At 35.5% G+C, this 21850-nt stretch overlaps 3 protein-coding genes and 1 non-coding gene across 4 annotated transcripts; 3 read left to right on the top strand and 1 right to left on the bottom strand.

Annotated features, from left to right (window-relative positions):
• The first annotated feature begins 323 nt into the window (after positions 1–323).
• Positions 324–396, top strand: TRNAA-AGC. Its single transcript has one exon. It is a non-coding gene; the product is annotated as a tRNA-Ala (tRNA).
• A 1194-nt stretch (positions 397–1590) lies between these two features.
• On the top strand, positions 1591–5445 carry LOC124938222 (kinesin-like protein KIN-14N). The gene is made up of 15 exons (XM_047478623.1): positions 1591–1833; positions 1906–2154; positions 2234–2378; positions 2458–2567; positions 2635–2754; positions 2828–3031; positions 3112–3309; positions 3394–3468; positions 3562–3708; positions 3791–3929; positions 4012–4121; positions 4193–4557; positions 4634–4715; positions 4793–5002; positions 5080–5445. The coding sequence occupies exons 1-15, from the start codon at positions 1768–1770 to the stop codon at positions 5257–5259; spliced, it is 2400 nt and encodes a 799-aa protein (XP_047334579.1). The 5' UTR covers positions 1591–1767; the 3' UTR covers positions 5260–5445.
• Positions 5315–6413, bottom strand: LOC124938223 (photosynthetic NDH subunit of lumenal location 3, chloroplastic). Its single transcript, XM_047478624.1, has 3 exons — positions 6059–6413; positions 5681–5970; positions 5315–5596 (listed from the first exon to the last, which is right to left on the bottom strand). The coding sequence occupies exons 1-3, from the start codon at positions 6345–6347 to the stop codon at positions 5489–5491; spliced, it is 687 nt and encodes a 228-aa protein (XP_047334580.1). The 5' UTR covers positions 6348–6413; the 3' UTR covers positions 5315–5488.
• Positions 6414–19419: 13006 nt separating this feature from the next.
• Positions 19420–21284, top strand: LOC124940068 (transcription factor ILR3-like). The gene is made up of 5 exons (XM_047480547.1): positions 19420–19695; positions 20085–20147; positions 20350–20427; positions 20505–20667; positions 20778–21284. Exons 1-5 carry the CDS (start codon positions 19556–19558, stop codon positions 21117–21119), a joined length of 786 nt encoding a protein of 261 aa, XP_047336503.1. The 5' UTR covers positions 19420–19555; the 3' UTR covers positions 21120–21284.
• The last annotated feature ends 566 nt before the right edge of the window (positions 21285–21850 follow it).

Here is a 21850-nt window from a genome sequence, read left to right as displayed (position 1 = left end):
CTAATACTAGATAGAACACACTATAGAAATGTTTTTAAGTTCATTTGACATGTTTTTAATATCACAATATCATTGACTGAGTTATTGAATACATGTTCATCATTAGTGATTGACAATTGAGTCATGAGTCATGGCAACAACCTCTACAAAAATAGGACTTGGGACAATTTGCTTATTCAAATAAATACATAAATATAACATATAAACACGTAATCAATTACTTTGATGTTTACAACCTATAATATAAATAAAAAAATATTAATATCATAAATGGGTGACAACAAGAATGTATTATTATTCCGGTTTTGGATTTCTTAACAATTGGGGATGTAGCTCAGATGGTAGAGCGCTCGCTTAGCATGCGAGAGGTACGGGGATCGATACCCCGCATCTCCAATTTTTTATCCTTTTATTTTTCTAGTTTCAGCCATATATTTTTTTTTTATCATTCATTTTAGAGAATAGAGACAGTAAAGGAATTAAAGGAGAAAGATTCTTATTGGTTACTAACTTAACTTGCAAGCAAATTCAAAAGGATTGACTTTATTTCATTTATATTATTATAGTTAGTTGGATTCAAAAAAACATTTAAATGATATTCCCTTTTCATAACATAATGTTGAATATGGTCACCAAGAACCCTCATCATCGATTAAAATGTTCATATTAAGTATTCACTTACAGCTAAATTCAACATATGAATGAGAAAATGCGTATAATATCATAACCCCGAACAAAAAACCGATCGAATAAAGAGGGAGACCAGATGCACTTGCAATCAAAATCTACTCTTGGCGCCCTAATAATTTGCTCTACTAAAACTTATTTATTGAATTTATTCTAGTAGATGTTGCTGAATCTGAGATGCCACAAGTCTTATACTATATAGCTTAAACTTTAATAAAGTGTGTTTCTTTAAATAGATTAATAATTAATTTTTAACATAGGTTGTTGGTAAAGAATACTACCAAACCATAGCTAACTAGCTTATAATTATGCATAATACAATTATTAAACTTAACTTTTGAAACTAGCAATTACAAATGGTAATAGTATATTGATTAGGTTGTAATGGTTGGACATAAATTGATCACAAATATATAAATAAGGAATCATTTCAAATCTTGCATAAATTAATTAACAAAAACATACATAAATATAATTAATAATAAGAAAACATAATTAGGTGTAGATTACATCAGATTCTATCTACTTAATTTAAATCAATTAACAAAGAGTATATATGCTTCAAATCAAAAGTCAGAACTTTAATCAAAATTACCAGTGAAGAAAAAGAACCTTCTTCTTCAACAAAGCAGGTGAAAGAGAAAGACAGACAGACAGACAGCCAGACAAGAGACTGAAGTGAATGGAACAAAGCAACAAGAAAGGAATAGATTTGCCAACAATTTGTCACTGTTTTTTTTTTCAACACTAGGGTTTCTGCAACTTCTTTAACAAAAAAAAAAACATTTTTTTTATTGGAAAAATAAAACAAATAAATGAAGGGAAAACTGACAAGGTCAAGTCTGTTACAACGTATATAATTATCCTTCAAATTCGCCATACTCCATCCATCTACGGCTCGTTTTTCTCTCTCTGTTTGTTTGGGGTTTAAAGAATTGATGATGTCGCTGTTAGACCTTTTACTAGTATACTTGCTAGCTGCAAATTCAAGCAATCATGGAAATTTGGAAGCTTTGGGTATAATCCAAAGTCCCTTTATATAAAACTATAACAAATTTCATTTCTCTCTCCAAACTCCCAATGGCCGGCAAGAACCAAAACAAGCCTCCATTTGGAACCGTTTCTCGTCCTTCAACCCCTTCCATCGTAAGATTTTGTGTTCTTTTGATGATTGATGATTGACTATTGACGTTGACAAACTTCTTGTTTGATTTACAGATCAAAGGTTCACTGGATGATGTTTCGATTGATACACGTAGAAGAACCATGATTCCCAAAATGGGAAGTGTTATGAAAGCTCGTCCGGCGCTCTCCATTGTCAACGGCGGTGGTCGTGATCTCGCTCCGGCCACTGGACCAGCAACCAGTTCTGGCTCCGATGGAAATAGTAGCATCGAGTTTACTATGGAAAAAGTGGATGAATTGTTAAATGAGAAGAATAAATCAAAGAACAGATTCAATTACAAGGTACGTTACTTGGATTTCAGTTTCATAACATTTCAGTTTCCAAATCTAGTTCCAGTTTATGGATCAGATGGGTTTGCAGGAGAAATGCGATGAAATGCAGACATATATAAAAAGACTGAAGCTTTGTATCAGATGGTTCCAAGAACTTGAAGAGAATCGCGCTGTTGAGCAACAGAATCTGAGAGCTTCATTAGAAATGGCCGAGAATCGAAGCGATTACATCGGTAGTTATTAATTGATCTCCTCATGAATACTAATTTTAGATCATATCATCAGATTTATATCCATTTTTACTTCTCCTAGAGATGGAGATGAATGCAAATGAAGAGAAGATGAATTTGATCATTCTGGACTTAACCAACAATTATACATCACTCCAAGAAAGATTTACACTAGAAGAATCAGATAAATTGGTAAGAAACTGAACACAAATTCTAATCTTATTAATCACACCATTTATTAATCAAGCTTGAGAATTAGGCTCTAATGGAAGCTCTTGCAAAAGAGAAAGAAACCAGAATTGCTGCAGAGAAACTGCAAATCTCCCTATCAGAAGATCTTCAGAATTGTCGAAGGGAGGCTTCCAGCGCCACTCAGACTGTATGTAAATCCAAATATACAATTTTCTAACTGCGAGAACTTATAACCTAATCGGGTATTACCAATAATTCAGATATTATCCATCAACGATATGAACAAACAGTTGCAAGAATACACCACAAGCTTGCAGCAGTACAACTGCAAGCTGCAGTCAGACATTGCTGTAAAGGACGAAAACTTTAATCGTTCTGAGAAAGAAAGAGCTGTTGTTGTGGAGTGTCTCGGTACTTTAAGGGTCAACCATGCTTCATTGCAGGATCAGTTTGCTTCACTCAAAGTACATTAGTCTTCCTTCATCGTGTTCGAATTTCATTGTTTGTAGAATGACTTTAAGGATATGTCTCTAACTTTCAACAGGCAAGTAATGATGATACAATGAAGCAGAAAGAAGCTTTAGATAATGAAGTAGGATGCATTAGAAATGAATTACAGCGAGTTAGAGATGAACGAGACCTTCAAGTTCTAGAGATAAAGTCTTTAAGGACAGAGGTGGTTAAATATAAACAAGATACTGCAGATTTGGACCGGCTAACTCTGAAATCAGAAGAATTGGAGGTTAAATTAATTGTTCATGTCAACTGTTAATCTTTCTTCTCTATTGAAGAACATCTTTCTGAATTGTTTTTGTTCTGAAAATAGACCACATGTGCGTCTCAGAGCGAGCAGATAGGAATATTGCAAGGGCAGCTGGTTCAAGCCGAGAACAAATTGCAGGTATCCTCATTGTTTGAAAAATAAATACGAAACTGAAGGGAAGGAGGAATATCTAATCAACATGTCTTTGTTTTTGTTTATTGTTGTTTTCAGATGGCTGATTTATCTGCAAACAGAAAAATGACCGAATATGAGGATCAGGAAAAGGTTATTCACGACTTACAATGTCGTCTAACAGATGCAGAGTTGAAATTGGAGGTGGGAGAGAAACTACGTAAAGATTTGCATAATACAATTATGGTAAGACAAATGGAAATCCCTGTTTTTGTTTTAGGTTTCTCTGATAATAGTAAGATCGTTAATGTTGTTGTCGATGCTGCAGGAGTTGAAAGGAAATATACGTGTTTTCTGTAGGGTGAGACCTTTACTACCTGAGGAAGGTAATTTTGAGGAAGCTAAGGTTATTTCTTATCCTGTAGCAGCTGAATCTCTTGGTAGAGGCATTCATGTAACACATAACGGTAATAACAATTATTAATAATAATAATCATAGTTGTTAGTTATTTACATAATTGACAACTAAACTAAGAAGATGTTTGACAGGTAAAAAAGATTCATTCACGTTCGATAGAGTATTCACACCTGAGGGCTCTCAAGAAGATGTTTTTGTTGAGATCGAGCAGCTTGTGCAAAGTGCCCTCGACGGTTATAGGGTAAAATAAATAAATGAAACAAGTTTTATAGATTTCTGTTCTTGACATCGCCGTGGCACCATCTTTTTCAGGTTTGCATTTTTGCTTATGGGCAAACGGGCTCTGGTAAAACCTACACAATGATGGGTAGACTTGGGAAACCGGACCAGAAGGGGATGATACCGCGGTCGTTGGAACAGATATTCAAGAAATGTCAAGAAGCGCAAGATTGGAGATATGAGATGAAGGTTTATGTATTGGAGATATATAACGAGACAATTCGCGATTTACTGTCATCGTCATGCCCAGATATGGGAAGAATAACTGAAAATGGGAAGCAGCAATACACAATTAAACATGACCAAAACGGAAACACATGGGTGCCTAGTTTGACAGTTAAACATGTTGAGAGTATTGAGCAGGTTTATGAACTTCTCAATCAGGCTGAGAAAAACAGGTATTTTTTTGTTCTTTTGAAGAAGAAAACATGGCTAAAAAATGCTTATACTACTACAACCTGTTTGGATTCTCAGATCAGTAGGCAAGACACAAATGAACGAGGAGTCTTCTCGAAGTCATTTTGTATTCACACTCCACATATCTGGAATTAATGTGGTATATGATCAATACATACAATCAACAAGTGAAAGACAAAGAATCCTTAAAACTTGTTTCTTGTTTTTGTTTTTCAGAGAACGGGACAACAAGTGGAAGGAATCCTTAATCTAATAGATCTTGCTGGTAGTGAACGGCTCTCCAAGAGTGGATCAACCGGAGACAGACTCAAAGAAACACAGGCTATTAACACGAGTTTATCAGCACTAACAGATGTAATATATGCACTGGCTAACAAACAAGAACATGTACCGTTTAGGAACTCCAAGCTTACTTATCTTCTCAAGGTAATACTAATCTTTACTGTTGTTATGGATTTTCAATTTTTCGGATAAAAATGACATGTGTTTTTATTTTTAACCAGCCTTGCTTGGAAGGAGATTCAAAGGTGCTAATGTTTGTCAATATCTCACCTGATCCATCCTCTGCCAGCGAATCGCTTAACTCAGTTAAGTTTGCTGCCAGAGTTAACGCCTGTGAGATCGGAACCCCTCGTCGCCAACCCACTTTCCGATCTGCAAGTTGTCGCTTGAGCTACGGTTGAGATTCCCAAGTTTTCAAGGGAAGAGATCATTTTTCAGAAATCTTGAAATTTGTATAGACTATTGAAGGATTTATCTTATTCTTCTTCTAGTTAAATCTTTAACATTTCTCAGATTTCTATATTCTCAGTGGAGAATGGGATTGTATTATAATACAGAATAGGAAAGTAAAATGAGATTCTTCTGTTCGCTGCAAACCCATAAATTACATTTGAAGAAGGATGGATGGATTCATGAAGATTGGTCCATTCTATCCATGACTTCTTGTAGAATAACTGCTGTATCCTTATAACGCGACTCTGTCTGTGGAACGTTCTTCTCCTTCGCTGCGTCCTCAAGCTGTTGGGTTGCCCCATATAATTACAGTCATTCATTCAGCATAATAATAACAATACATTATTCACTGTAGTTTCTTAATTTTACCTTTTCTACGCTGTTAAACAACTTATTGGCGAGATCAATGAGGGGCTGTTTGTCGGAAGGTGAGGCAGCGGAGATGATCTTATCGAAATCATAGTACAAGAATGTGGACTTCAATCGCAGGTATTTGATGACGTAGTTCCAAGCATTCTGTCCTAGTAAATCCTCCAAAGCTAAAAGATCGAATGCATATTTCTTGATTCTGTGTGCACTTCCTTTCACTCCAATATTCGCCATGTAAATTCCTCTCTTCAGGAACGATCTAGTCCCTGTCGCCTCATTTGCTATCTCCTCTTTCCAATTGTCATCCCAACAACAACATTAAAAATCAAATGAGGAATTCATCATGAATAAGAATGATTTTCCAAGTTCTAAACTTACTATTATAGATTTGGGGGATGGGAATGGGACCGTCGATCCAGAACCCATTGTCTTTTGCAAGAGAGATTCCTGTGGTGCCGACACCGCCGGAAAGAGTGACTGCCACGGCAAGGGTTAATGCCATTCTCCTAGATGCCTGTAAAGATTTAGTGTCGTGACATTCTTCATAATTCGCTCCCCTGTTTTCGTTAAACACCACTATTCTTGATTTCCTGTTTCTGATCCTTTCAGCTGTGAATATCTTGGGGATTGTGATGAGAGTTTCAACAATTCCGTTGAAGCTAGACATCGCCGGTTGATATAGTTGTAAGTGGATTGGACTTTTGGAGGAGTTTTAAGGTAGTGTTGGTCTTTCAGTTATATCCGTTGGGAGGAGCTGCTGGCCACCAGAATGATATCCTCAATAGACACTAATCTATTTTTTACAGCACTGTAAATTATTTTATTTATATATAAATAAACGATTTAATTATTAAAATAATAATTATCTAAAAGTCGGTTTAAGAGACCAAAATGTCACGAGTTCGATCTCATCTTGTTACGGATTCGATTGCGTTGAAATGGATAGTTACCGTGGGTGTATTATGCTTAGTTCTAATTAATTAAAAAATATGGTATTTTTCATAATATAAAAAAAAAATCGATGAAATTGCACTCCATATAGTGTCTATCTGGTGAAGGTTTTTGTTGATCAAAATCCACCCACTTCAACTAAAAAATTAATTGATATTTTTTAAATAGAGAAATAATACTCCACTAGTCCCTTGGCTCTTCTTGTAATGTAAATATGTAATATTATTGGAGTTTAGTGCATTTAATAAGTTTTTAATCGTTTCAATTTATTATTTTTATTTATTTTTATTTATTTGTTAAATGATGCATTACAAGTTTTATTTTATTCATGCTCTATTAATTATTTATCAAAATTATTATAACAACTTATTACACAAATTAGTCATGCTTATAAATAAAGTTAGTTCATAAGCCCATAAAATACTTTACAAACACAATTAATTAAAATAAGATGTCACAATAAACAAAATTATTTAATTTAAATATGTTTATTAGCACAATGATAAAGAGTGCATTTTTATAAGTTAGTTGGAATCCCATCTTCTTAAAAGAAAGACAATTAATTAGATAAGTATATATTTTTCTTATAATAGTATGAATTGTTTATAGTTTAATTAATAATGGATGATATATGGAGAATATTAGTGAAGTCACAGAGAACTTATTCACTTAATTAAAATATATGAATTGTAAGTCAAAGATTAATAGAGATATATATTACATTGAACTTTTAAAATACTTGTTTATATATATTTTTAATTAATATATGAATCCAAAATAATTCATCATTTTTAATAATTATATGATACAATAATTAAATGATAAATATAGTGTAGATTTGTTTGTTAGAGTATTTGTTTCTTTAAGTAAAAAGTCAATAATGATTAAAAACAATAATATAGTTTAATTATAGTTCTAACTGTTTTTCTAAAAGTTTAGGGCATGCTTGGTACGTGGTTTTTGTACTCAGGAATGGGAAAGGGAATGAAATGAGATGTTTGGTTGGTGGTTTTGATTCCAGGATATTGATTTGATTCCCGGATACTCAGGAATCATCCAATTCTCTCTATATTGGGAGGAATGAATCCCATTCCTGAGCGATACACTTTCTCTCCCATTATCTCCACTCTCCTATTTTCTCTCTCATAATTATAATTATAATTTTAATATCATATATATTTTATAATTATATTATACGTTATTTTATAATTAACATAATAATAAATTTTTATTTATTTATGAATAAATAATTTCAATTATTTAAATAATATTAAGGAATTATTTAAAATAAAATTTTAGTGATAATTACAATAATTAATAATAATATAATTAATTTTATATAATTAATTTTAAATATTATATATTAATAATAAAATTAAAATAAATTAATTAAAATATATAAATATAAAACTAAAAATAAAATAACAATTTATATAAAAAATATTAAAAAATTAAATATGAAATATTTTAATAAAAATTATTATTAAAAAAATTATACCATGTTATAATATATTATTAAATAAAATATTATATTTAATTTAAAATATATAATATTTGAAAGACTTTTTCTTATATTATTTATATTTAATAGATAATTATTTATTTATAATTAGTAAAAAACTGAAACATTCAACATTTTTTTGTTATAAGTATTTTTATTTTTATTTTGAAAAAATATAATTAATATGAAAAAATATTAAATGTTTATATTTTATTAAATTATGTCACTTAAATATTTTATATATTTTAAACTTTACAAAACTAATAATATTTTATTTTTTTAATTTAATAAAATAAAATTAAAATTAATCATAATTTTAATAACAAAATTATATTTATAACTTTTCTCTTATAAATCCAAACGTTATCAATGGGAATGAGAATGATTAAAACTCTTAACCAAACACTACACTTCTATCAATCATACCCATTCCCATTCCACACATCTATCAATCCCATTCCTATTCCCATTCCTTTATTTGAACCAAGCACCCCCTTAGTTAATTAGTCACCATATTATTGTCAAAATGAGTCCTTAAATGAATTGTAATTTGGAATTTTCCAAGGTTACATTAGTACTTTTTATCTTTGTTAAATTACCATGAAAAAGTCTTACAACAAAATCTAAAAACTTCTTTAAATGAAAAACATAATATGCTGCCAATAAGAGCTCACCTTTGGTGTAGGGGTTTTAATATTTGTTTTTAATTTTTCAAACAACTTTTCTATCAAATAATTATCATTTAATAATGATGTTGATGATATATTCTATAGATAAGATGACATTTTTAATTCAAAACCCAATTTTTTTAGTGGTTGACTATGTTCTTCTTGGTGATATTGTCACAACCATCATACTACTTAAATATTTTTTTTTCTTACATATGACTTTATTAATAGAATGGGCTAAATTCTTCCAAATTCTACATAATTGAACAATAAATCTAGCTAGATATTCATTCAAATCCTACACAATGGATAACTAATATCCTGAATGTATAAACCCTCTTTTATATTTTTTTAGTTATGAAAAGTCAAACATACTTAAAGTTAGAGATGAAATAAAGGTTAAATAAAAAAAACGTCAATAATTTTATTTCATTTAAGAGTTATTTTAACAAAAACAAATATTTTATTTTTTTTTGATTATAGGTTTTATCGTCAAAACCTAGTTATAGCTCAAAATTCAAGTATTTACATATATGAACAATTATTTAGAATGATTTTATTATCTCCAACTCTCCAACACCATTTTTCTTGTAACACACATAATATGACCATAATTACAACACTTTAATCATGAATCATGATAATCTATTGAGACCTATATTTTATGTTCCTCTTTAAAATATTTAATTTTATTATTTTTTAGAAGATTATTATTTTTTTTTTATAGAGTGTGATCATACATTCTTCATCCCATTCAAATTAGATGGTTGATGTAATAATATATATATATATATATATATATATATATATATATATATATATATATATATATATATATATATATATATATAATTTTTAGGAAATGTTTGTCTAAATAAAAAATAAAATGTGAACTGAAATTGAAATTATAACAATATTATAATTGAATTATTTAATTAATATGATTGAAAGAATGAATTAAATAATAATGAAATTATATTAAAATAAAGAATATACTAAAATTATTATAATATGAGGAATGATAAAGCCAACGAATGGCTAGCGAAAGCAAGGCCACGAATCCTACGTGGCCTTGCCAGCTAGGAGAGAGAAAGAAAAAAAAAAAAAAAAAAAAATTAAAACGTTTCTGCTCCTCTTTCACCCAATAGGGTTTCATATTTCTGCATTTCTTTCTCTCTCTGAAAAACTTCATTTATTTCTCTTCTCCAGCTCCGGCAGCATTTATTTCTCTTCTCCGGCTGCATTTATTTCTTTTCCACGGCTGCATTTACTTCTCAATGGTATCCTTTTTAAGGATCTTTATTATTTTTTTAATAGATCCAGAGTTTAGATTTTATAGATCTAGGGTTTAGATTTTACAGATCTAGGGTTTTACATTTTACAGATGTATATATGGGATTTAAACGGTTTGAATTTTCAGGATACAGAAGCACCAAACTTGCACAACCCAGTAGATGAAGAACTTAACCTGAACAGATCCACCCCCGTTGAACCCCAAAGGTACCCTGAACAGATCTAGTGGTTTCGGGACAAGAAAGGGTCCTTCCTTGTCCCGAAATGGTTGGTTTCGGGACAAGAAAGGGTCCTTCCTTGTCCCGAAATGTGTGGTGTCTTGTAAGAAAATGCTGTGTTTTGGGTAAAAAAATTTTGTGTTTCGGGACCCGAAATGAGTCGTTTCGGGACAAGAAAGGGTCAAAATCAACCATTTCGGGACAAACATTGTTTTGTTTCGGGACCCGAAATAGGTCGTTTCGGGACAACATGGTGGTTTCGGGACCCGAAAGGTGGTTTCGGGACCCTAAACGGGTGGTTTCGGGACCCTAAACGGGTGGTTTCGGGACCCGAAACTGGTGGTTTCGGGACCCGAAAGGTGGTTTCGGGACCCGAAACGAGTTGTTTCGGGACCCGAAATGGGTGTTTTATGGACTTTTTCTTACGGTTTCACATAATTTTTGCAGTCACATTCCTAGTGTTGGAATGACATTTTCCTCCGAAGAACAACTTCTTGAATTCTACACATCATATGCCCACTTAACGGGATTCGGCATTACCAAATTAGGGAGCAAAAATGTAGGTGGTAAGAGGAAATATTTCAGCGTTGGTTGTGCCAAGAGTTTTATGAAAGAATCGAAGGCAAAAAATAAGTTTCATCAGCCTAGACCAATAACGAAGACAGATTGTAAAGCAAAGATTAATGTTGTTGTTCGAAATGAAGGGGAATATGTGATAACAAGTATTTCTCTTGAGCACAACCATACATTAAGCCCAAAGAGAATACGTCATGTTAGATCCTACAAAGTGATTGACGGAAATGTAAAAAGAAGATTGGATACAAACGATGAAGCTGGAATAACTGTGGCCAAAACATTTCAATCACTTGTAGTTGAAGCTGGAGGGTATGAAAACATGTCTTTCGATGAGAGGACATGTAGAAATTACGTTACAGAAGCACGACGGTTGAGGTTAGGGATTGGGGATGCTGAAGCACTCACTAATTATTTCTTAAGAATGCAAACCAGGAACTCAAACTTCTTCTACCTTATTGATTTGGACGAGGAATCCCGAATTAAAAACGTGTTTTGGGCAGATGGTAGGTGCAGGGCTGCCTTTGAAGATTTTCATGACGTTATCTCTTTCGATACAACCTATTTGACAAATCGCTATGACATGCCTTTCGCTCCGTTTGTTGGTGTTAATCATCATGGTCAATCCATTTTGCTTGGATGTGGATTATTGTCAAGTGAGGATTCAAATTCTTTCACTTGGTTGTTTAGAACTTGGTTGGAATGTATGCATGATAGACCTCCAAATGCCATAATCACAGACCAATGTCGATCCATGGCGATTGCAATTGAGAAGGTATTTCCTAAAACTCATCATCGATTTTGTTTGTGGCATATAATGAAGAAACTTCCTATAAAACTTGGAAGCCATACTGAATATCATCTAATAAAGAAGAGGCTGAAAAACATAGTATACAATTCCATAAATATTCAACAATGTGAAGAGGATTGGAATAGATTAATTGAAGATTATCAGTTGGAAGATAATGTTTGGTTGAAATCTTTGTATTTGGAAAGATCTAAATGGATACCTGTTTATGTCAAAGGACAATTTTGGGCCGGCATGTCAACATCTCAACGGAGTGAAAGTATGAACGCATTCTTTGATGACTACGTGCAGTCCAAAACATCTCTCAAACAATTCGTCGAGCAATATGATAGGGCTCTGTTGCGAAATATCGAGAGAGAAAAGAAATTGGATTTCAAATCTTTTAATTCTTTGATACCAACTGTAAGTGGATTTGCCTTTGAAAGACAATACCAAACCTTCTACACTCCTGATATATTTAGATTGGTTCAAGAAGAAGTTAGAGGTTTGATGTTGTGCGACATCTCAGTCATTGAAGAGGAAGGGTCAGTTAGTATATTTAGAGTTGAGGAAATCATTCTGGGGGTTAATGGAGAACATGTAAGAGATGTTTCTTACAAAGTACATTACACAGAAAATGATTGCAATGTGAAATGTCAATGTCGATTGTTTGAGTTCAGAGGTGTTTTGTGTAGGCATATCATGGCTGTATTGAAAAAAATGAGGGTGAATGAGGTACCAATGCATTATATAATGGACCGGTGGCGTAAAGATATTAAGCGTGGGTATCAAAATATCACCAACATTTATGATTCAGATATGTCTGTTGAAGAAAAAAAACGTCACAATAGTCTAACTCGATTGATGCAAGAGGTTCAACAAGTTGGAGTAAAATCTGAAGTCAGCTGTTCTTTTTGGATGAACGGAATAAAAGGCTTGATGGAACAGTTTCTGTCACTTAATCATGGAAGCCATACTGAAGCATCTAAAGACCAAAGCACAGAAGCATCTCCATCTCCATCTCCATTTCAATCTCCAGCTACATCCATTTTGATACACTCTCCTAACAAAGTTAGAAGTCGAGGACGACCACCAACAAAGAGGAAACAATCCTTAATTGAAAAAATCCCCAAGACTTCGAGATCAAAAAAGAAGAGAAATACGGCCACAACATCTACAGTTTTGGATTCAACACAACAACAACAGCAATGGAATGATCCACTTTCAACTCAATTATCCTTTACATCACTTTTGTCCTCTCAAGTATATGTCGAAGATAATGCGTGTGGGGATAACATTCAACGAAGATAGTATTTATTTGATAATGAAGAGAGTACTTATTTGATAATGTTGTTGTCACTTTGAATATTTTTACTTTTTTATCATATCTTTAACGAAGATAGTACTTATTTGATAATGTTTTTATCCCGAAACCACACGTTTCTTGTCCCGAAACAACTTTTCGGGTCCCGAAACCATCCATTTCGGGTCCCGAAACCATCCATTTCGGGTCCCGAAACCACCTTTCGGGTCCCGAAACAACTTTTCGGGTCCCGAAATCATCCATTTCGGGTCCCGAAACCATCCATTTCGGGTCCCGAAACCACCTTTCGGGTCCCGAAACCACCTTTCGGGTCCCGAAACCACCTTTCAGGTCCCGAAAACACCTTTCGAGTCCCGAAACCATCCATTTCGGGTCCCGAAACCATCCATTTCGGGTCCCGAAACCATCCATTTCGGGTCCCGAAACCATCCATTTCGGGTCCCGAAACCATCCATTTCGGGTCCCGAAACCACCTTTCGTGTCCCGAAACAACCAGTTTCGGGTCCCGAAACCATCCGTTTCGGGTCCCGAAACCATCCATTTATACTATTTTTGTCCCGAAATGGCATTTTCAACTCATATTATACTTGTTTTATTGTCACGAAATGACATTTTCAACTCATATTATACTATTTTTGTCCCGAAATGGCATTTTCAACTCATATTATACTTGTTTCTTGTTTTTTAACTCATACTATAATTGAAGACTATAATTGAAGACTATAATTGAAGACTATAATTGAAGACTAGAAAATAATTGAAGACTATAATTGAAGACTAGAAAATAATTGAATACAAAAAATTTATACTTGGCTTATAATTGGTTGAAACAACCTATATGTATCAGGACAATCTTCTTTTAAAATTTCCACATACTTCATGAAGAGGTTCCTCAGATTTCGGTTCAAACTTGAACGGATGATCATTGCGGTGTATTTGGCTCGCAAAGCTTCAATGATTCCCTTTGCCTAAGAAAATGATAATTCACCGGTTATTTATTAAAGATTTGTGAAACAAATAAAATGTGAAAATATTTAACTTACATTTTTTTGGCTTATAGCACATTCCCAATCTGCATTGCCAATGTAAGTATGAATATGTCTCATGCAGTATATTCCGCAATCCGTTTTATTTGAACTGTCTTGCCAATGTAAATTTAAAACATTGACCGGGAATTGGGCAATTTGGGTTGAGATCTCTTGGTCGATAGTATTGAAGTACTCCACAACGTTTTCAACCTGTTTTACAAAAGAAGTTAATAAACATAAACACTTTAACATACATTATGTGTAAAAAACACTTCAACAATACCAGTTTCCGAACTGTAACATATTTATGTTCCCATTCTATATCTGGGTCGAGTGGTAGATTGTCGAGGACTTCAATTACTTTCTTCGCAATGTTGATGACAACAACATAATAATGACTTTCGTATAAAATTGGGAAAAATATCTGCAAAATTATGACCATGAATCAGATGACATATATGAGCAAGAATAAGTATTTAATATAAGCATATTGAACTTACCAGATTAGTAGTTTTCATGTCTTCGGGTGTTATTTGGAAAATTCTCATTTCTTCAATCAGTCTTTCAATAAAAAGCTCTTTCGTTCTCCAAAAGTCCTGCAAAGACAACATGACAATAAGACAATTGGTTTATACAATAATGAAATATATAGAGACTTACCGTAAGGACTGTTGAAAAAACGATTTTCGCTTCGGAGCCCATTTTGCAGTGCAGTGTCATAACGTTTGCCCAAGCATCAATAATACCACTTTCAACATGGCATCTACTTTTCATCGATTGAAATTGCTCTATGTTGATATTGGTATTCTCGGATACATACACTACTTCCTTCCTGAAACCACATAAAGAAGAAATGAAGTTAAAAAAAAACAAATTTGGGTCCCGTAACCACCCGTTTCGGGTCCCGAAACCACCCGTTTCGGGTCCCGAAACCACCTGTTTCGGGTCCCGAAACCACCTTTCGGGTCCCGAAACCATCCATTTCGGGTCCCGAAACCACCTTTCGGGTCCCGAAACCACCTTTCGGGTCCCGAAACCACCCGTTTCGGTTCCCGAAACCAACCGTTTCGGGTCCCGAAACCACCTTTCGGGACCCTAAATTCAGCCAAACACATAAAGAATATTGACAAAAACAAATGAACTAAGAAAGATTGATTTACCTCGCATCCTCATCAGCTTTATTGTCAAAAACCATTGCCAAAACGATCTCATCCTTGTCACTTAAACGGACAAAATTGAAGAAATTTTTATATCTTTTTCTGTTCTCTTTCAAATATTGACATTGAAGGCGTGGTGGAATTTTCGTGACTTCTTGGGGATTTTTTTTAGGTTTTTTGATGACAAATTTGTTTCCTTTGAACACCAATATAGGAACTTCTTCACCACCCTCTTTTTGAACCTGCAATTCATATCCTGCATCCCGATGAATTTGGGCAGACTCGAAGTTCTTTGGCTTGTCCTGCGTCATATATGGAGATTTAAGGTTTGCTGGAACTTTCATTTGTCGCACGGGATTTTTCCTTCTTTTTCTTGGAGGCACCTCTTTTCCATCGTCATCTGTGTGATTCCCCTCAACATTTTGAGCAGCAGGCTCCTTGTCACCGGCCTCATCAAGACCCACCTCCTTGTCAGCGGCCTCATCAAGACCACCGTCATTTTGAGCAGGCTCCTTGTCACTGGCCTCATCAAGACCCACCTCCTCGTCATCTTTGTCACATTGTGTTTCAGAAGGTGCTTCATCCTTGAAGTATTTATGCATGGCATCCCTGAAAAGTTTATTCTTGTCCATTGCTCTGTAAATGATGTGCATGGCGTTGTCATACAATGGTGTTGCATCCCAGCCTGAACTTAAACATTCCATTTTTCTCATCGCTTTTTCAAGCATCACTGTACATTTCGTAACGCACACCAAATTCTTTGTAAATGTAATTCCGACCTCATCCGGAGCTGTGTTCAGAGGAGGTGACCTATTCCTAGGTTCTGTTGCTGCTGCCGCCGCCTCCTTTGGGGTCTGAGACACCCCATCAATATCACCCTCCTCGTTCTCCTCCTCGTCGTTCTCTCTGAAATCATTATCCTCGTCGTCGCTCTCATCCCACATCCCGGGTAGTGGAATGCGTCCCAGAACGCTTCCACGTCCGAATCCTCCATTATCCAACTCTGTATCCAGCCTAAACTTCAACGTTGTGTCATTCCAACATGACAGTATAGGAAATCGTCGCTCAGTAACTCCTCCCAGTACAGGGTTGCTCACCCTATACACGTAGCATAGCTGAAAACATACATATGTTAAAACTAAATATTTTTGAAAACATGAAAATGAATGAGTGATAACTTACGATAAAGAACGTATGTGGTCCTTGGAAATGTCGTTTTTCATTCTGCTTCACTTTTGCGCATGATTGAACTAATCCTTCAAGTACAAATTTGCACCAATTGAACTTCTTGATATTGTCAACATCTGAAATAGATTTCAGAATTCTATACCTGCAAATGAAAAAAACATATTTGAGGATTATTTAACAATACAAATTTGTTGTCAGGCAATTGAAAATAATACAAATGAGATATACCTGGATAGGTTACCTAGGTGATCACACCAGAGAAAGCAACTGACAACATATAATACGAAGTCTATCTTGAAATTGTTGTCAGCAGCTTTGTTCTCAATGATTTTGATCGGCATAGCAGTCGCTAAAGGAGCGCCATTATCGGGGTTACCCCATCGAGTCCTAAATGCCCTCAACTTGTCATCAATCTCGTTATTCTGATATTCTAAAATATCCAGCTCCCCTCTGGGGAGACCCAATACCATATGAACATCCTCTTCTTCGATTTTCACTTCCTCGCCATTCTCTAGGGTGAATGAACATTTATTGCAGTCAAACTTTCTGACTAGATAACGAGAGATTTCCCCGGGGCATTTTGAAAGCGATAATGAAAGTAGAGCGCCAAAGCCTATTGACTTCACAGCATCTTTTTGTTCCTTAGACAGCATTTGAAGAAGATTGAAAAGGCCACTAGACGATGTCCTAGTTAAAAATAAGTTGTGGGGGGCTGCTTTGGGAGCTGTTGCTCTAGGGGATTTTGGAACTGATTTGGGAGCTGCATTGGGAGCTGTTGCTCTAGGGGATTTGGGAACTGGTTTGGAAGCTGCTTTGGGAGCTGGATTGGGAGCTGATTCTTGGACAATACTTTTACGTTTATTTGCCCTACAACAACAAATGATAAACATTTAAAAGCCATGAAGCAAATAATCACTTAAATGAAGCAATTCGGGTCCCTAAACCACCCGTTTCGGGTCCCGAAACCACCCGTTTCGGGTCCCGAAACCACCCGTTTCGGGTCCCGAAACCACCTTTCGGGTCCCGAAACCACCCGTTTCGGGTCCCGAAACCACCTTTCGGGTCCCGAAACCATCCGTTTCGGGTCCCGAAACACACTTTCGGGACCCTAAATTCAGCCAAACATTAATTAATCCTACTTTCGGGTCCCGAAACCATCCGTTTCGGGTCCCGAAACACACTTTCGGGACCCTAAATTCAGCCAAACATTAATTAATCCTACTTTCGGGTCCCGAAACCATCCATTTCGGGTCCCGAAACACACTTTCGGGACCCTAAATTCAGCCAAACATTAAGTAATCCTACTTTCGGGTCCCGAAACCATCCATTTCGGGTCCCGAAACACACTTTCGGGACCCTAAATTCAGCCAAACTTTAAGTAATCCAACTTTCAGGTCCAGAAACAGCCTATTTCGGGTCCCGAAACCACACTTTCGGGACCCTAAATTCAGCCAAACATGAAGTTATCCCAATTTCGGGACCCATAACAGCCTATTTCGGGTCCCGAAATCACACTTTCGGGACCCTAAATTCAGCCAAACATGAAGTTATCCCACTTTCGGGACCCATAACAGCCTATTTCGGGTCCCTAAATTCAGCAAATACCCAAAAAATTTAGTTTTGGCTAACCATAATACAACCATACACAATTAAATCAGACTTTCGGGTAAAGAAAACTTTGTTTCGAGAACCATAATGCAGCAATACCCTAACCCTAAACTCTGAAACCCTAACCCTAACTGCAAAACCCTGACCCTAACCGCAAAACGCTAACCCTACGATTCTAAAATAGAAGATGTCTTATTTACCTTGTCCTTGGAGATCTTGGGGCCTTGCATGGAGATTTACCTGAAACACCAGCCTGAAAAGAAAATATTTCGAAATGAACACGAAGGCGGACGAATCTGAAACTGAAATATTAAAGAATGAGAAGTGTCTTACCATTTTCGAGCGAGCGAAAGAAGAAAGTAGAAGTCGGGATGCCGGAGTGATAAATCGCCAGAGAAGTCGGGATGCCGGAGTGATAAATCGCCAGATAAGTCGGGATGCCGGATGTGATAAATTAAAAGAAGAAAGAGAGGGAAGAAGAAAGAAGAAAGAGGAGCAGAAACGTTTTAATTTTTTTTTTTTTTTTTTTTTTTTTTTTTTTTTTCTTTCTCTCTCCTAGCTGGCAAGGCCACGTAGGATTCGTGGCCTTGCTTTCGCTAGCCATTCGTTGGCTTTATCATTTCTCTTATAATATTATTTGCAACAGACTGGCGTATAGATGACCAAATGAGTGTTAGTGGGCCACCACTGATGTGGATGTTTACTTGAAAAGCTTATTTAAAAAACAATATAATTTGTAAAAGCTAATAATATTATTTTGTTTGGGGGTTAAAATTTATATTTATATTATTAAAATAAACACGTCAAAGAAAGAAAAAAAAAGGTGAAATTTGACGAAAGGATTAAATGCGCTCGTTTAATTGTGCAAATGACTATTTTAAAATATCAAGACAAAATTTTTCCGTCGCGTAATGCGAATGACAGTATTGTCACGTGAAGGGAAAATCTATGAAATTATTCCTTCGCGTAACGCGAAGGGCATGATCGTCACGCGCGAAAGAAAAACTCGTGAAATTATCTCGTCGCGTAACGCGAATGACATGATCATCACACGAAGGGAAAACCTGTGAAATTACCCGTCGCGTAACGCGAATGACATAATCATCACGCGAAAGAAAAACCTGTGAAATTACCCGTCGTGTAACGCGGATGACACGATCGTCACGCGAAGAGCACGATAATTCTGGACTTTTCAAATGCCTTTTCTTCGCAAGACGATCTTATCTTTCGCGTTAAGCGGTCATAATATTTTAAAGTTTTATATGGGCAATTAAGACCAACATATTTAATGGCCTTGCAAGGTCATTTCAAAGTGTTTTTTTGTTACTTGACGCGAAAAAGGAACGGTTAAAGATGATTATCTCCACCTTTAAAATAAAAAATATATAATGGGAATGAGAACGCGCACACGCCAACTTGTATAGGTTTTCCACACCCCATAGCAGCCAAAAGGGTCCCATCATCCATCGCAGATTTACCCTTTCCTCTTCCGACGAGTCAGCACCAGCACATAACTACCCATCTCTCTCTATCTCTCTTTCTGTGACTGCCGGAAAATCTTGCACTGAGCAGATCGGCGATGGTTTCTCCCGAGAACACCAATTGGCTCTATGAAATTGGGTTCATCGAAGATATTTCCGTTCCCGATGCCAATTTCTCTGGTCCTGCATCTGGGTTTACCTGGCCAATCCCCACCTTGACCGGGTCTTCTGGGGTTAGGTATGTATGACAATCACATTCTCATCTTCACGTCTATTGGAGTTATGGACCTTAATTAATTAGGGTATTCTCTGCACTTTCAGAATTGTTGAAATCCATCACATTCAAATTTGTTGAATACCCAAGTCTAGAGTTAGGATTCATTTGCGATGTTAAAGATTGAAGCTTTTTGTAGAAATTGATGGAATTGTTGATAAAATCCTTCAACATTTGCTTTTATGGGTTTTTTCTTAACTAGTAGTAGTATTAGTTAGGAAAACTTGAAAATATTTGATTATTCTTTGTAGTTTAATGATGAATATCTGTAACCAGAGGCATTCGAAACTTTGTACATGTTTTCATATTACAATTCATTTTGACACTATTCTTGCAATCTGGTGTATGTGCAGCTTGGAAATGGATGGTTCACTTGGAGATTCAGACAGACATAAGGAAACTGGTTCAAAGAAAAGGTACAACAACTCCCACTAGATAGACTTTGTATTTGATTCCATGAAAATATTTGATTACTTCAATGCTATTATTCTAAATTTTGCTGATTTCATCATCCTTATCCTTCTCTTTAGCTTGGTGTAGATAGTATAATCATTAAAACTTAAAACCTTTAAGATGGCTGGCTACAAAGAGACTGATGTTTAAGTTATTTGTTTTCAGGGCTAGGCCTGAACCATCTGCTGCACCCAGTTCTAAAGCTTGCAGGGAAAAACAACGAAGGGATAGGCTAAATGACAAGTACTGAACATACTCCCGTCTGTTTCCTCATCTGTGTCGATTTTTCAAAGTTCATAACGATATTTTTTTTCTTCCAGGTTTACGGAGTTAGCTGCAGTACTTGAACCTGGAAGACCTCCCAAAATGGATAAATCTGCAATTTTGGTTGATGCCATTAGGACAGTCACCCATTTGAGGGGCGAAGCTCAGAAGTTGAAGGACTCCAAGTCAAGCCTACAGGAGAGGATCAAAGAACTGAAGGTAAACAACCAATATCCTAATAATTCAAATTGGCAGTGTCTAGTTATAAAAACAAAACAAAACCATATAAGCTAATATATTTTATATAATCTTCTGTACAATTTTCCTAGGCTGAGAAGAATGAGCTGCGCGATGAGAAGCAAAGGTTGAAGGCAGAGAAAGAGACAATGGAGTCTCAGCTGAAGAACATGAATGCACAGCCTCCCAACTTTCTACCTCAGCCCAACTTTCTACCTCAGCCTAATTTTCTACACCAACCCAACTTTCTACCTCAGCCACCATCAGCGGCAATTCCAGCTGCGTTCGCTGTCCAAGGCCAAGCTGCGGGGGGGAACAAGCTGGTGCCGGTTATTAGCTACCCAGCAGGAGTTGGTGTTGCCATGTGGCAGTTCATGCCTCCTGCTGCTGTTGACACATCACAGGATCATGTACTTCGACCACCTGTTGCTTAGTTAGTGTTGTGTCGGGCTAGAACTTGGATTTTATTATTGGTGGTGGGTTTATGGAACAAGTGTATTGTTACTTTTTAAGACGAATGCTTGTTTTAACATATTTTTTAGTGTATATTTTCAGTTGGCAAAGATTATATAACAATTAGTGTGACCTTTGGCATGTTATTCCCCAGGATTTGAAGCTCTGTTTAGAAAAAAAGATGGGGATATGTATATTATTTCTGAATCAGAGATTAGATGGGGATATGGGAAAAAATAGCCTTGTTTCCAGTTATAAAATGACAATAATTTTAAAAACATTTTCAACCATTAGTCATCAACAATGGGAGAAGAGAAGTGGGGTTTGGAAGCAAAGAAAGAGCTGGTCTGATCATGACAAAACAAAAGGAAGTAAGCATCTTTTCTCATACCTGTTTCCATTTTCGTCCTAGTTGCTCTTGGAAGCTGGCTTTGACTGCAGATAATAAAATATCCAGCCCGCCGGCCTCATCAATTGCTTGTTTTTGCTTCTCACACTGTTCAAAAGACTATAATAATAATCTTTTTAATGACTAATTTCCCTCATGCTGTTTGACTTACTCCACAGACTTCATCTTCTCCAAGCAGGATCCCAAATGTTAACTGAATCAGACAAAACAAATATTTTCTCAATTTTTAATCTTCCTGTTACTAGCCTCTGTAAATCTTCGTATCAGAAGATGAAATGGTCAAAAGAACTAACAGATGATGAA

Source organism: Impatiens glandulifera, chromosome 5 (assembly GCF_907164915.1).
Source record: "Impatiens glandulifera chromosome 5, dImpGla2.1, whole genome shotgun sequence".
In the NCBI taxonomy this organism is placed as follows: domain Eukaryota; kingdom Viridiplantae; phylum Streptophyta; class Magnoliopsida; order Ericales; family Balsaminaceae; genus Impatiens; species Impatiens glandulifera.
The sequence above is the reverse complement of the archived record's forward strand: the minus strand, read 5'-3'. Positions and strand labels throughout refer to the sequence as shown.